The 14,451-nt window shown below is 44.7% G+C and overlaps 3 protein-coding genes and 1 long non-coding RNA gene across 5 annotated transcripts; 3 read left to right on the top strand and 1 right to left on the bottom strand.

The window, feature by feature from the left end:
- Positions 1–566: 566 nt before the first annotated feature.
- LOC104415316 (F-box/kelch-repeat protein At1g16250) lies at positions 567–3,135 on the top strand. Of its 2 annotated transcripts, none has more exons than XM_010026597.3 (3): positions 567–821; positions 1,222–1,797; positions 2,072–3,135. In XM_010026597.3, coding segments are annotated over exons 1-3 (1,161 nt in total). In that variant the 5' UTR covers positions 567–819; the 3' UTR covers positions 2,655–3,135. The 2 variants fall into 2 exon arrangements, with proteins under 2 accessions (XP_010024899.2, XP_039156788.1); XM_039300854.1 differs by having other exon boundaries at positions 567–945.
- A 95-nt stretch (positions 3,136–3,230) lies between these two features.
- LOC104417572 (uncharacterized serine-rich protein C215.13) lies at positions 3,231–5,906 on the bottom strand. The gene is made up of 4 exons (XM_039300853.1): positions 5,095–5,906; positions 4,828–5,001; positions 3,630–4,319; positions 3,231–3,531 (listed from the first exon to the last, which is right to left on the bottom strand). Exons 1-4 carry the CDS (start codon positions 5,792–5,794, stop codon positions 3,254–3,256), a joined length of 1,842 nt encoding a protein of 613 aa, XP_039156787.1. The 5' UTR covers positions 5,795–5,906; the 3' UTR covers positions 3,231–3,253.
- Positions 3,426–4,629, top strand: LOC120287675. Its single transcript, XR_005545915.1, has 2 exons — positions 3,426–3,563; positions 3,687–4,629. It is a non-coding gene; the product is annotated as an uncharacterized LOC120287675 (long non-coding RNA).
- Positions 5,907–9,323: 3,417 nt separating the features above from the next.
- LOC104415315 (protein NRT1/ PTR FAMILY 4.5) lies at positions 9,324–12,823 on the top strand. The gene is made up of 6 exons (XM_010026591.2): positions 9,324–9,401; positions 9,770–9,866; positions 9,956–10,173; positions 10,467–10,889; positions 11,311–11,435; positions 11,664–12,823. The coding sequence occupies exons 1-6, from the start codon at positions 9,399–9,401 to the stop codon at positions 12,610–12,612; spliced, it is 1,815 nt and encodes a 604-aa protein (XP_010024893.2). The 5' UTR covers positions 9,324–9,398; the 3' UTR covers positions 12,613–12,823.
- The last annotated feature ends 1,628 nt before the right edge of the window (positions 12,824–14,451 follow it).

Here is a 14,451-nt window from a genome sequence, read left to right as displayed (position 1 = left end):
ATTGAGGCTTCCATCCGTCGACATAAAACATCATTGGTGAAGCACAAATTGGTTAAACTTAATTTCAGAGAACTTAGGATGGTACTTCTACTTGACAACTTCAATAATCCTAACAAAAACTAAAAAGTAAAGGGGAAAAAGAGAGGGGATCAGCTTGTCTTAAACCTTTTGCACTTAGGAAATAAGTTTCCAATTAGGAGTTAGCGGTTTTAAGTTTCATTCAGGTTCTATATGAAACCTAATAACTACATGTTGAAATAGATTTCTCAATTTCTTAAACGAGTATTTTATCAGCTCGGTTTTCAAGTTCTTGGTTCTATTCTGGAGTCATATTCACCTATTTCCAGCCCACCATTGATAGGGATGGAAAGAAATGCAGCCATTCATACTGTTCAGGATTTTACAACTGAGCTTGTAACTCCCCAGGGCTTGCATCAAGAAAGCAAGAAGCTATCGTTGGAGTTTTAGATAGGGCCCGTCATGCAGAGCCCGAGCATGAGCGGCCCAGGCCCGGCCCGGCGGTCGCGTCCAGCAAAGCTGGTGTCCGGAATTACATTTCTCGGTTGTCCGCTCGAGAACTTCCGACAGCGACGCCGCATCATCCCCACCATCACCACCGTCGTCTTCGCTCTTCCATCTCGTCTCCGAATCTCGACGCATCGGATCGGTCGGTCCGCTTTCTTTCGAGGGTACTTCCGGTCTCGGCTTTGCAAGGGGGTGATCAGCAACGGCATCGTTCGAGCCCGTCGTTCGGAGGATTGGTTTGTTGGGTTCGCGGGTGTTCGAGTTGAACGAACTCTCTGCGAGGTGCAAAAATCGATGTGAGTGTCTTCGCGAATCTCCAATTTCATCTGCTCTTGCGACGTTTGCAGCGCATTCGATTGTGGGTCGTGGCGCTCTGGCTCTAAGACTCTGCTTCCTGTGTAAGGGTTGTATGAGTTCAAGGTATATGATGGTGCGAAGATACTCGAGCTTGGCTTTGACTGATTTTGATTGAGCTGGATTGACATTAGGAGAAATTGTGGAAGATTCGCTTGATTTAGATGCTCAAAGTTCTTATCTTGCTCCGGAAGGACGATACCCAGTTGTTAGTTTGGGCTCTTTTGTGGAAAGAAACAACACTGATCGTTCACTTGGCTGTTTTGCTATGACTAGAAGTCCCCTTTTTCAGTCTTATAGTCTACCTCTAATTTTCCCTTTTTTCTGAATGTTGTGTTCTAGGGAATTGCCGCAGGAACCTATAATTCCGGGATTGCCAGATGATCTGGCCTTGAGATGTTTGGCCAGAGTGTCTCATGGGTTCCACGGGGTCCTAGAAACAGTCTCGAAGAAGTGGAGAGAAGTTATGCGAGGCACGGAATATGCCAACTTCAAGACTAGGGAAGGCTGGTCCGGGGATTGGTTATTCGTTCTCACTGAGGGCTCTGAGGACCAGTGGATTGCTTATGATCCGGAAGCTGATAGATGGCATCCCATACCGAAGATGCCAAGAACGCATCCCGACTGGAAGCACACGGGCTTTTCATGTGTTTGTGCTGGTGACAGATTTCTTGTCATTGGTGGGGCTTATGCACCAAGTGACCCATGGTTACCTCATGAGAAGCCCATCATAACTAATGAGGTCTACCAGTTTGACCCTTTCAGAAAAGAATGGACTGCGGTGTCAAGTATGCAAACGCCACGTTCACACTTTGCGTGTTGCGTCATCTCTGGAAAGGTGTATGTAGCTGGGGGCCACAATCTTCATTGCCCGAGAGGCCTCACTCTTGCTGAATGTTACGATCCATTGTCAAACGGGTATGTTTACTGCCACAGTATCATACTACAAGTCTTGCACTTTGTATTTTCTTTCTGTTGTCTAATACCCTTAGCACCTAAAGTGGCAAAAGTACACGGTTCTCCATGTCCACTTTGGTTCTGAATTATGCTTACCTACTTGTTTAGCTTTTCCCTTTTCCTTCCTTCAACTCTGATATAGTAGTTTGAAGCTTGTTCTTAAATTGTTCCAAGAAATATATTGTTTAACTTTTCTTTCTAAAACAACCTAAGTTTTTCAGTGTGAACATTGCAGATGGGAAGAACTACCACCAATGCCCAATCCCCAAATGTATTGCTTACAATGCACAGGCTTGTCATACAATGGCAAATTCCATGTTCTCAGTAATCAAGTAGGACTTTTGGACCAAAATTCAGCTAAAGTTTTCTGTCCATTAACTGGATTGTGGAACACGGTAGAGGACATTTTGGCCTTTTCTAGGGCAATGCAAGTAGCTGTACTGGTCATTGAAAATGATTGTGTATACACAATTGTAGATTGGGGTGGGAGCTTAATTAAGACGAGGGATACTGCCAAGGGAGAATGGTACAATGTGGGGAAAGTTCCTTCTGTTTTCCTTCCCGACTACTCACAACCATTAGAAGTCATTGGTTATGGTTTTGCTGGTCTTGGGCATGAATTGTATGTAATGGGTGGGAGGGTTTTTAAGTGGGAAGACTCGGGAGCTGGGAGATTTTATATTGTAAACCTAGGTTTGGTGAGAGTTTGTGACCCTTCCAAGTCCCCTTTAAAGTGGTGTGAGAAAAGACCAATGTGTCTGACTGCATCAGGCTTGATTGTTGGATGTGCTTCCCTTAAAGAAAGCTCTGCTTCTTAGTTACGATAGTCTGGAGAGCTTAGCTCAAGGCCTTGCCAATGCTCTATGCAACTTGATACTTCTTTTGTGTTTCTGTAAATATAGTGAAAACAAATTGAAATTCTTCAGGAATCTCTTAACCTGGTTTAGCTCTCCACTCACTGGACAACCTTGGCCATATCTTTAGAGGATTCGGCATCTTATCTAATGCCAATTGTCTCATGTACTTTCTTGTTATCCTTTGCATTGAAAAATAAAAATGGACTTCAGATTCTTCTTAGTAAAAACAAGTTTGTTGCATAGACAACCAAATTTTTGCACCAAGTGACTTTGTCAAGCTAGATGGATGTAAAATAAGTACGTAGATATGTGACTGACTTTGGGATCATTGAATCCTTGTCTTGAGGAAAAAAAAAAAAAGAGCCAACTCTTATCCCACTACGGCCATGCAATCCTTGCCACCAGAAAACACAAAAAAGAGAGAAGGCAAATAAAAGCCCCCTCCCCCCCCAAAAAAAAAAAAAAAACTAGGAAAGGATGTACTTTTGTTTCCAAGTCATCAAGCTTGCTTATAGGCAATGGAACATCTCGCTAAGAGAATCAGACGCTGCTGTCATGGGCTATATGTTGAAGGATGGAAAATAGTTTCCCCCAGAAACTGTGGTAGGGAAGCATTTTAGCCCCATTGAGTTAGACGGAACAAGAAGAACAGGAACATTCCTTCCAAGAAGTGTTTGACCATAAAAGCTTGTGTGGGGTCCAGAAATCATATCCCAAGGGACGGCACCAAAACTGTGGGTAAAGGTGGGAATCACCGGAAGCATCATAACTGGATAAAATGAGTGAGGATCATACGAAGCCATCACACTGACTGGATCAACCTGTTCTCCAACTTTCTCTGTGTGTCAAAGGATATGCATATATAAAGAGGTGAGTACATTGCATAGTTAGGGGGAACTTGTGAAGATTTAGAAGCTGCAAGAGAAATTGTGGTACCTTTGGATTTGTGGCATTGGCATCTTAATTCTTCAGGATCCTTGTGCTTGTTGTCAGGTGCAGCAGATGCAGACGTGGATTTTGTGTGCGGACATACTGTTGGAGCTGGCATTGGGGCATATGTGGAGGCTTCTATTTGCCGAAAGCTGCTGCAAATTGTTGGGTTAGGTCTCATCTTTCTGCCATCTCCCTCAAGTTTGCTTTTGAAGGGAAATTTTGATGATCGAGTTTTTTGGGTGGATAGGGTGCTCGGACGGCCAAAAGGCGTGGGAGGTATGAAGTCATCACTGGTTTTTTTGGTGCCAGAATCTGTAGCGACATTAGTAGACTCACTGCCAGGAGCGGAATTTCTCGAAGGTCCAAAATGGGAGTTGGTGATGGCAGCAGCAGTGTATGGGAAACTAAATGCGGGTGGTTTAGTGGAGGCATTACATTGACAGATTGAGCCGCCTCCAAGGTTGGGATTGGTGACGCTGTATGTGGTGTTGCTCGATGGACCACCAGATGAGGCCATTGAGAACTGGAAAGCCAGCTTCACTGCACTTGGTGTGAACCATGAAGGTTGGGAAAATGGGGCGATGAAGCTGCTGCTGACAGATGGTTTGGTGGCAGTGCTTGGAGCGAACAGTTTGCTGATAGCAGGAGCAGCAGACGGAGCAAACCCTTCAAAAGATGACTCCTGCTTTGATTCTGCATGGGAAAGAAAAGAGTTTAGTCAGCACTATAAACTGGTAAACTGTGACATGACATTAGACCCAAAGGGGCAATTCTTAGTTCAACCATTGGGTGTAACTGACTTAGGATCACTGATGATTGAATTGTTTCTTGCTCTGATCTCGGTGATACATTTTATAGTATCTAAGCTGATTTCTTGGGCGTGTAGACTAATTTGGAGGCAGAGTGTAATTTCAATTTTTACTTCCTGTATTGATTGACTCACAAGGGCATGAAGCCAGAAATGCCTGGTTAACAATGTAGTTGAGGTTGATCTTTGTCTTGAGATTTGAGGATAAACGTAGTTTAAACTAACTTAATTGGATTTTTTCAGTAAACTTGGACTCCAATAACTGCATGTGATTTGTTGTATGTTTGCCTGAATCTTGGCTCACATGGCCCTCAGTCCGTTGGTTAGCTAGATATGCAAGTATGAGGAAGTCACAGGTCCCGGCATTGTAACAGTGCAGGGGCCACGTTGTACCTTTTGATGCATGGCGTTCCCATCTTAATTCTTCATGACTCCTGTCTTTATTGGAAGGCATGGTGGACACAGACATGTATCTTTGGAGACCACCTCCATTCATCTGATCTTCTGGAGCCAGCGTTGGGGCATAGTCGGACACTGTTGTTTTCTCGCTGCTGCTGGGCTGCCGTCCTGTTCCAATACATGAGCATTTGGTTTAATTGGACAGAGAATAAAACTCAGACAGGATCTTCCAAACTCACAGAGTTCAGAATGGGGACTTACCAAAGGGAAAAGCCGGGTTGCTGATCTTTTCCCCGTCTCCTTCGGTGCTGCTCTTGAAGGGGGAGTTCCAAAATGGGTTGGGTTGAGACTTACAAGTGGATGTGGCGTTTGAGAAATTAAAAACATTGTGCATTGCCGCAGGCTCTGGTAATGCTGCACAGCCAGCAATAGAATTGCTTACAGGTGGTGTTGAGAAGCTGTATGCAGGTGGATGAGAAAAGTGATTGTTATGAAGAAATATCGAGCTGCCACCTGATGCTGGGGATTCGCTGAACAGAGAACGACTGCAGCTGCCACTGGACGCTGGGGATTTGCTGAACAGAGGACGACTGCAGAACATGTTGTTGCTTAATGCTGTCCTCGAGATGGATTTGCTCTGTGGAGAGGGAAAAGGGGTTCCAAATTGGGCTGTAGAGGAATTATGTACAGGCATCATGCTCGCCAGCATAACTGGAGGTCCGCTGAATGGGTTGCTTAAAGAGCTGGTTCCCGATGCGGCGGTGGCGGCGGCAATGACGATGCTGTTAGTACTGAAGGGACTGCTCAATTCGCCAAAAGGGTGTTGAACCGGACCGTCAAGACTGCCAGAAGACTGGCAACCTGATCTGGTGAAAGGACTGATGCCAGTAGTGAAGAAGGGTGCATGGCGCTCAGTTGATAACTTCTTTGATTCTGCATTGAAAGTAAACAAACAAAACATAACTAAGCATCACAATCATATAATGCTGATAATGTAAGTCAGGTAAGCTGTGGTTCTACGCGAGATCTGTTTGATTCATAGATTCAATCCATCATTCAGGGGAAGAATCTTAAGACCAGCGACTGTATATATCAGTGGTTGCAATCATGCGATCGGGACATGGCCGCAAAACGAAAAAGCAAAAACACATAGAATGTAGATGAATCAGAAGAGAATATACGATGATATAGGGAATCAGAATGAATTTCTTGTCAGGAACAAGAAAAGAGAAGGGGAAAAAAACAAGAAGCAAGAGAGAATATTCAAGTGAAAACTGCAGATTTCACAAAGTCGGAACGTGGTGAAGCCATGAACATACCGACGGACCCCCAAGAGCAACCCTTCAGTTCGACCATGATGACGATTAGCTAGCAGAATGAATCCTCTCTCGTCTCTCTTTTTATCTGGGTCGGAATTGAGTTAGGATGGTCTCTTGCTGTGATCGAGTCTCCTTCTGGTTTTAATAGTGCTCTGTTTCAGGGACGTGTAGCCTCCTATCGACGCAGAGATTAGCTTCATTCTCACGTCCCATTAGTCATTTATAGTGCTCTGTTCGTCAGCTTTAGTTTTACGTCCCATGATCATTGACCTCGTGTCGAAATACGTCCACCGAAACAGAGTTTTCCTCCTACCTATTTCTCCACGACATTTCTATACTGACATGACGGGTTAGATCGGGTGGAGAAGCAATCCTCCCTCCTTGTTAATATTTTCCATATGAAAATTATCTTCGACTTCAAAACGTTCCAAAGACATATCGGACCTATTACCTGATGGAGAAGAAAGATTTCTTTTGAAGATTCGATGTTTATTGGAAGACCGGCCGATTGGAGTAGAGGTAAAATTAAGAAGTCGAGGTTATGAGAGAAAGAAACCAATCACTCTCTTATGGAGTTAAGGTCAACTGCTTGCTCGTTACCAACTTTCTTACTTTTACTTAGATGATTCCCCACTTGCTCTTGCTTCGTTCGGGGTCAACTACTTGCCCACGATGGGGTGTTTGGCAATGGCCCTTGGAGCCACGGATGGAATGATAGGCTATTCGAGTGAATTTCAACTGCTTGAAGAATGTCAACTATCGCTTACAGATTAATTTGTACGAGCAAATTATAAGCTAAAGATCCAAAAGTTTGTAAGAACCGATCTACAGCTGTCGAGGCGATGGTTTTTTCTGCCTTGAAATGGCCCTTCAAATCATAAGGAAGACTGAGTCTTTTGGATTAAAAAGTCTACCCCAGGAAACTCTTCTCCTTACTCAAGAAACGTCGTTTGCGACTTAGCAACCGCACGGAGAGAGTGAATGAAGGAATTGAATTGGCGAAAAGGAGGAGATGCTTTCTTCCTTTCCCTTTTCCATGGCTTGGGATTGGCGAACAATTCTTGTTTTAGATCCTTTTCTACCTTTCACACTTGAAAAAAAGGGGGAAAAATAAATTAGATGATTCCCCAATTTCCCTACCGGAAAGTCTAGGAAATATTGTTATGTGCTTGGTGATTTTTTTGGCTTGTCCTTTTGACAAAGGTTGGGGTTTCGCTCCGAATCAAGTCGTTCCATGCATATCCGTCCAAATGTCTTTATCATACAACAATTGCCGACGTGCCTGGGACATGGAATATTCAAGTGGTGGTAATTTGTTGGCGTGTCCTAATTTAGGAATCTCACAATAAATTCTCTTGCACTCATTGTAGGTTTTGGAGTGTTTGTGTGATATCCCCGAATTAACTTAGTCGAGGTATTATCCATTTCGACCTCTCTCATACCGAGCTTCACGGTTTTTTCCGTTGGTGTACAAACAATCACCTTTTTAGGAGGTCTTCTATCCTAATAGTGCTTTAGCTTAGGCTCGTTTAACTTAGGAGTTCCAAAGCAACTTACCGTTATGTCAAAATGTGTCCCCATGAGTTAATTCTTATTTTTACATATATATCTTAGAGTCACTTTTCTCGTGTTTGGTGCACAATTCAATTTATTCTTGTCCCATTCACCATCTAAAAAGCCTACTAGGAGGCACTAATTATCCAAGCGCTCTAACCCGGATGATCACTCTTTGCCCTTGTTGGACTGGGTCATTATAGGCCCACTAGCTTTCATGTCGTTCGTCCTCAAACTACAGACCTACTGGAGAGGGTCCAAACTCTAATGCTATATATCATAGACCTATTATAGTGATATCATTAGATTAACTTACTTAAGATATTATCTGCTTTGGCTCGTCTCACATTGAGGCTCATGGTTTTGTTTTTTGACATACAGGCAGGTAATTTCTTATGAGCTTACCCATCCTAATAATGCTCTAACTTGGGCTAGCTTAACTTTAGAGTTTTAAAACAAAGTTTGCCGTTACGTTAAAATGAGTCTTCATGAGTTAATTACAGTTTGCGTGCACGTGTGCACTCATAAATATCTTAGAATCGCTTTCCCTATATTCAGCACATAATTTAGTTCACTTCTGCCTCTTTTGCCATGGAAGTCTATTAGGAACCGCTCTTTATCTAGATCCTCTAACCTTAGTGATGACTCCTTGCCCTTGTCAAATCAAGTCATTATAGCTTGGCAAATTCTCTCGATCACAGAGCTAGCATCAGTGTTGGTTGTTCAAGATTTTCTGGAACAACTCCTGGCTATACGATCGAAATCCATATGGCTCGGCCAAAACATATATGTTCTGTCATTCTGCTTCGATTCGATTCCTCAGCGACACAACAGAACATCATGTTCTATCGAAAGGGAACAGCCGGGCTCATCGAGGATTGGTCTGCTAATCTTCCTCCGTCTCAAGCCTATGGCTCTCCGCCAATCGATGCACAAAGCCTGGGGGAGAAAAAGCCTCGTCACTTGCGGTAGGTAGGCTACGTCCCTCCTGGGAAAAGCTCTTTTTCCTCGTTGACTTCTGAAATGGCACGAGTTGTTAGATCTCGACATCCTAAGTTCAATTTATTTTTCTAGCAAGGTTCTATTGCAGCAAATAAAAACACACTTTTTTTCTCTGTCTCCATTTCGTTATGTCCGTCGTGTATTGGGGAGTCCGCCACCTTCCCGCATGAGGCCTTTTGGCAAGTGTACGTGACGACATAGAAATTCTTTTTTTATTTTTTTTTTTTTTTTGTCATAAACGACATTGCAATTAACTATACTACAAAATTAACAAATTAAGTATCATGGAATCTTTTTGTTTTGGGCTGCTTAGAGTCTCATACCCCCACAAAAATTTCTCAATCAGGTTGTCTTTGAACTACTATTTTTCACTTGTCGTTTAGGATGACAACCTTATCATTCCACATCACAACGTTATAAAAAAAAAATCACGTTCCATCATTGTGACACTATTTTGATGCCTACAAGACGTTGATTGGCAATGGATTTTAGTGTCCCTTGAGTCAATAAGGCCGGTTCGATCAGCCTTATTTATCTTATCTTTAGTCCGTGGTGTTACTTTTCCTCATTGTTTTAAATCGTCCACACACATTTCTGTCATTATATATGAAGGGCCCTTCATTTGATATCTCACTCCTATACCAATTCTCACCTCGTTAGCAAAGCTCGCTTCAAGTATATTCTTGGATCATGGTAATCTACCTTTATTATATGCATTAGAGGGACGAGACAACAGATTTCTACTTTACAATTCAATGATGCATTATTTATCATATCGAATTGCAAAATCATGTCGAAATCATTGTGTATGCTACCTTGGTGAGCCATATTTGGGTGAGCCGCATGCTTGTGCGCCCAATTCATCACGATCACTAAATCATGTAGGATACCTCGCAGGTCTAGATGATGGGTTGAGCAAAGATAAGGTTAAAGAGAGTCAGGCCGATTTCGTGGCCAAAATAATTCGTATAAACAACCAAAATTGTTAGGTCCAATTACAAAAATAATTGGAAGTCCTGTCGGCATTCCTTATTTTGGATACGTTGCAACAATATGTGCAGGGGTTGGATGAAGAGTTGCCAGGGGCCAAGGAACTGGTTTACCAACCCGTGAAGAATTCAGGGCAAGGTGGATTCAAGGCCACCTATTTCTTATTTGGTAAGTTAATTTGCAAGTGATGATCATTGAATATTCAAGTCTGCAATGCATCACAGGCAACACAACTCTCAAACATTGATTTGTTGCAGCCATGATGTTCCTGGACAACATCGGCTTCGTGGCTAGCATGGCAAGCCTGGTTTTGTACTTCATGTTCGTCATGAAGTTCGACCTCTCTGGATCCTCCACCACCACAACCAACTATCTTGGCACCACGTTCTTGCTGACCCTTGTCGGAGGGTTCATCTCCGACACCTACATGACTCGTCTCAACACCGCCCTCGTCTTCGGTGCGATTGAGCTGATGGTAACTTTTCCACACCCGTACATACTCAACACAATCTCAGTTAACAAGAAGTAAGGCCGAAGACTTACCTAAATTGAGTGCAGCTATATGAATTTATCTTAAGAAAACCAGAACAAACAAACCCATTTCGATGAGCGAGTCCCACTTAATCTGCTCAGATCAAGTCTAGCTGAGTTTCAGTCGATTAACTTGCTGCATAGGAACTAATTTAGTCATCAAGAATGTTAAGTTGAACTTTGTACTGCATGAAAGTATTTTCCTTTCCTAAGTCATCGAATTCCAATTTTTTCCAGGGATATCTGTTGGTGATCATCCAATCCCACTACAAGAACCTCCAACCCGCACCATGTGCAGAATCCACGTGCGTTCATGGCTCAAAGGCTCTCTTGATGTACATGTCGATATGCCTTCTGGGCCTTGGAGGAGGAGGCATAAGAGGCTCGATCCCTGCACTTGGGGCAGACCAGTTCGACCACCGCAATCCGAAGGAAAGGAAGGACATTGCCAGTTTCTTCAACTGGTTCTTGCTCAGCATCACCATCGGAGCCACCCTCGGAGTGACCTTCGTGGTGTATTTGAGCACGGAGAAGAGATGGGATGTCGGGTTTGCGGTCTCACTCTGTTGCGCCTTTTTGGGGCTCGTGTTCCTGGCCTTGGGGAAGAGGTTTTACAGGGTCCGTGTGCCCGGAGAGAGCCCGCTCTTGAGGGTCCTTCAGGTAGGCCTCTCTCTCTCTCTCTCTCTCTCTCTCTCTCTCTCTCTCAGCGTGCGCTCCTGTACTTCTAGTGTCAAGTGGGCTAATCAAAGACTAAGGGCGTCATTGTATAAGTCAAAGGCAAGGCATTGCTCGAATTCCCTCGTGAATAATTTGAATTGTGATTTACTAAATTTATCAAGTTGCACGGGAGTTGAGTGATCCAGCATATTTATATTTTTCTAGACCGTCATCGGCTAGATCCACTGCATAACTTTGGTGTAAAACATTTAAGCTGGTTGCTACCTAAGGGTATGCCAATGCCTCACCTTTCCAATCGAACATACGTATGGGATGGTTTATGTTTCCTGGTGTGTGAAAAAAGACAACAAGATTGCAGCGTAGAAACGATGTTTCATTGGAAACTGTTGAAACCCTTGCGCAGGTTTTAGTGGTCGCGGTGAAGAACTGGAGAGCGGAGGTGCCACAGACCGCGGAAGAACTGTACGAAGTGCGGGATCATAGGTCCGCCAGAGAGGAGAGCTCATCCCCCCACACTTCTCAATTCGGGTTCGTCCTCTCTAACGCTCCAACCCACGATACGAGCATGGATTCAATTGGATACAAACCGACATGAATATTGATACACGATGACAGAAGTCACAAACACTGACACGACGACACGACATAAATTGTATCGTTCTAATCTGGCCATGAAAACCTCTAAGATCGATTTTATCGTTTCATGATTAATTGCTCTTTCTTACATTAGTATGTGTAAAATTTGTGAATGATCAGGTTTTTAGACAAAGCAGCAATCCTCCCTAAGGGCACAGACCCGGCAAAATGGAAGGTGTGCACAGTGACCCAAGTGGAGGAAGTCAAGATCCTGACCAGGATGATGCCAATCCTCCTAAGCACCATTCTCATGAACACATGCTTGGCCCAATTACAGACCCTCTCGGTCCAACAAGGCACCCTCATGGACACAAACCTCGGCCACTTCCAAGTCCCTCCGGCCTCGATCCCGGTCATCCCTCTAGTCTTCATGTCCGTTCTCATCCCCGTCTACGAGTTCGCCTTTGTCCCCTTCATCCGGAGGTTCACGGGCCACCCGAATGGGATCACTCACCTCCAGAGGGTCGGGGTCGGGCTTGTCCTCTCGGCCATCTCGATGGGCATCGCCGGGCTCGTGGAGATCAAGAGGAAGCAGGAGCTCCTCCGACATAACTACAAAATCAGCCTCTTCTGGCTCTCCTTCCACTACGCGGTCTTCGGGATCGCCGACATGTTCACGCTGGTGGGCCTGATGGAGTTCTTCTACAGAGAGGCCCCCCTGGGCATGAGGTCGCTCTCGACCTCCTTCTCCTGGCTCTCTCTGTCGATCGGGTACTACCTGAGCTCCGCGTTCATCGGGCTCATCGACACGGTGACCGAGAGGTTGGGCAAGGGCAAGAGCAAGGGAGGATGGCTACAAGGGAGGGACTTGAACGCGAACCATGCGGAGCGGTTCTATTGGTTCCTGGCCATCCTAAGTGTGGTCAACTTTGTGAATTACTTGTTCTGGGCCAATTGGTACGAGTACAAGAACAATGTGCCTGGGGATGAGGAGATGCTTCTCAGAGCTGGGCCTAATAACAATGGTGCCACCAATGATGAATCGTTCGCTACAAGTATGAGCTTTGTTTCCAGGACTCAAGATTTCTCTGTGACCCAAGAGAAAGAAGCAGAGAGCACATCAAAATAGAGGGAACTGCTGCATTTTTTGGACTGCTCATGTTTTCGTGATGAACAAAAGACTACTAGGATCTGGTGCTGTATAAGAATGGCGAATGATATGCCATGTTAAGAGGCTTTCTGAGAGTACCAGTGAGTGCAAGCTATCTTGCAATCCTAACCGTTATGTACTCCCCAAATTTGGGATGAAAAGTTGAAGTAAATTGGAAGGAAATGGAACATGCCTAATCGAGTATTTACGAATGATATGTCATTCGACAAGGCAATTTAAGAATGATAGTAGTTCTCTAATTATGTGATTTCATCTTCCCTAATACTACCCATTGTAATCAAACAAACATGTATTACACAACTTTTTGTAATTAAGGCTTGAATGGAAACACTAACCAAGAATCAATTTAGTTTGGAACCTATATATGTAGGCCCCGTTTGGTTGGACTTTCCCGAGGGGCTTTGGGCCCGAAAGCCCTATGGGGGAAAATTTTTGTGTTTGGCAAAACTTTTGAATGTTCTTTGGTGGAATGTGGGCATTCCAAATGCTGAAAGCCCAATGCTGGGGTAGGGCTGCTTTCAGCTTTGGCATTTCCAAAATGCCAAGAGTAACTGTTCATTCTTCTTCCCCACCATATTCTTCCCTGTTCAGTTCTTCTTCCCTCGCCTGAGAGTCGGCCGAGTTTCGCGGTTGGTGGCGCTCAACTGCAAGCGGGCTGCCGAGATGCCTCGCTTGAGGTCACACAACCTTAGGCGAGGTGGCCTGAGGTCGGGCATCGCCTGGGTCGCTCGACCTCAGGCGACGTCGCCCGAGGCCATGTGACCTCAGCGACGCCCTAGGTCACGCTTGAGGTCGAGTGACCCGGGAGATGCCGCGGTCTCGAGGTCGCGCGGCCTCGGCGGTGTCACCCGGGGTCACTCGACTTCGGGCGGTGTTGCTCGAGTCGCTAGACCTCGGGCAACGCCGCCGTGGCTGCGCGACCTAGGCGACGCCCTAGGTTGCGCGACCGGGCGACGCCTGGTTGCGCAACTTAGGGTGTCGCTTGAGGTTGGCGCGACCTAGGTGGCTAGGTGGCACCACCTAGGGCGTCGCCGAGGCGACCTCGGGCGAGCTGCTCCCCGCCACCGCCACTGCCTCCTTGCCACCACTAGCGCCACAACCACTAGCTGCACCCCCACGATCACCTAGCTGCATCTCCTCCTCCCTTTTCTTTTCTTTTTTTCATTTTTCTTTTTACTTTGAAATAGCTTTGCAAGACATACACAAAACATTGGTTTCCAAGCACACTTCCCTTTCCAAAATGCTCATTCTCTCAAAGATACATGGGGAAATGCAAAGCCATTTCCCCAAAGTTGAACCAAACGGGGCTGTACTATTAAACTCATTTTTTCTCGACTCATATTGTCTTTTTATTTAGGGAGAAGAACACTAGAAGTGCCAAAAGTTGTATATAATATCTACTTTAATTCCAAAAATTTCTTTCGGATCAATATTCGATGCCCTCTTACGTCGAAGAAGACAATAGCTTTGTTTCCATCAGCATAAACCTACTTCTTGGCGCCAATAACAGATTCCCCACTATGGCAAACAATGATGGTTGCAAGATTGCCTCTCATGCTGACGTTGCACCCAAGGATGAAAATAAATTTACTTTTAGGAGCACAATGCAGAAATGACAACAATTTCACATGAAGGTCCCCACGATCATGACTAATTGATTAAAGAGTACTTAGTGATCGTCATTTAGTGGAAGGAAAGTAACAAAGATAACACCGAATTGATTAAACAATTTGAGGTCCCCATGATCACAATTTCACTATTTTGTGATTCCTTATTTACTACCGTCGTCCCCACGGT

Source organism: Eucalyptus grandis, chromosome 8, assembly GCF_016545825.1.
Source record: "Eucalyptus grandis isolate ANBG69807.140 chromosome 8, ASM1654582v1, whole genome shotgun sequence".
Taxonomy (NCBI): domain Eukaryota; kingdom Viridiplantae; phylum Streptophyta; class Magnoliopsida; order Myrtales; family Myrtaceae; genus Eucalyptus; species Eucalyptus grandis.
Note: the sequence above shows the minus strand (reverse complement) of the source record. Positions and strands in the feature narration are given on the sequence as shown.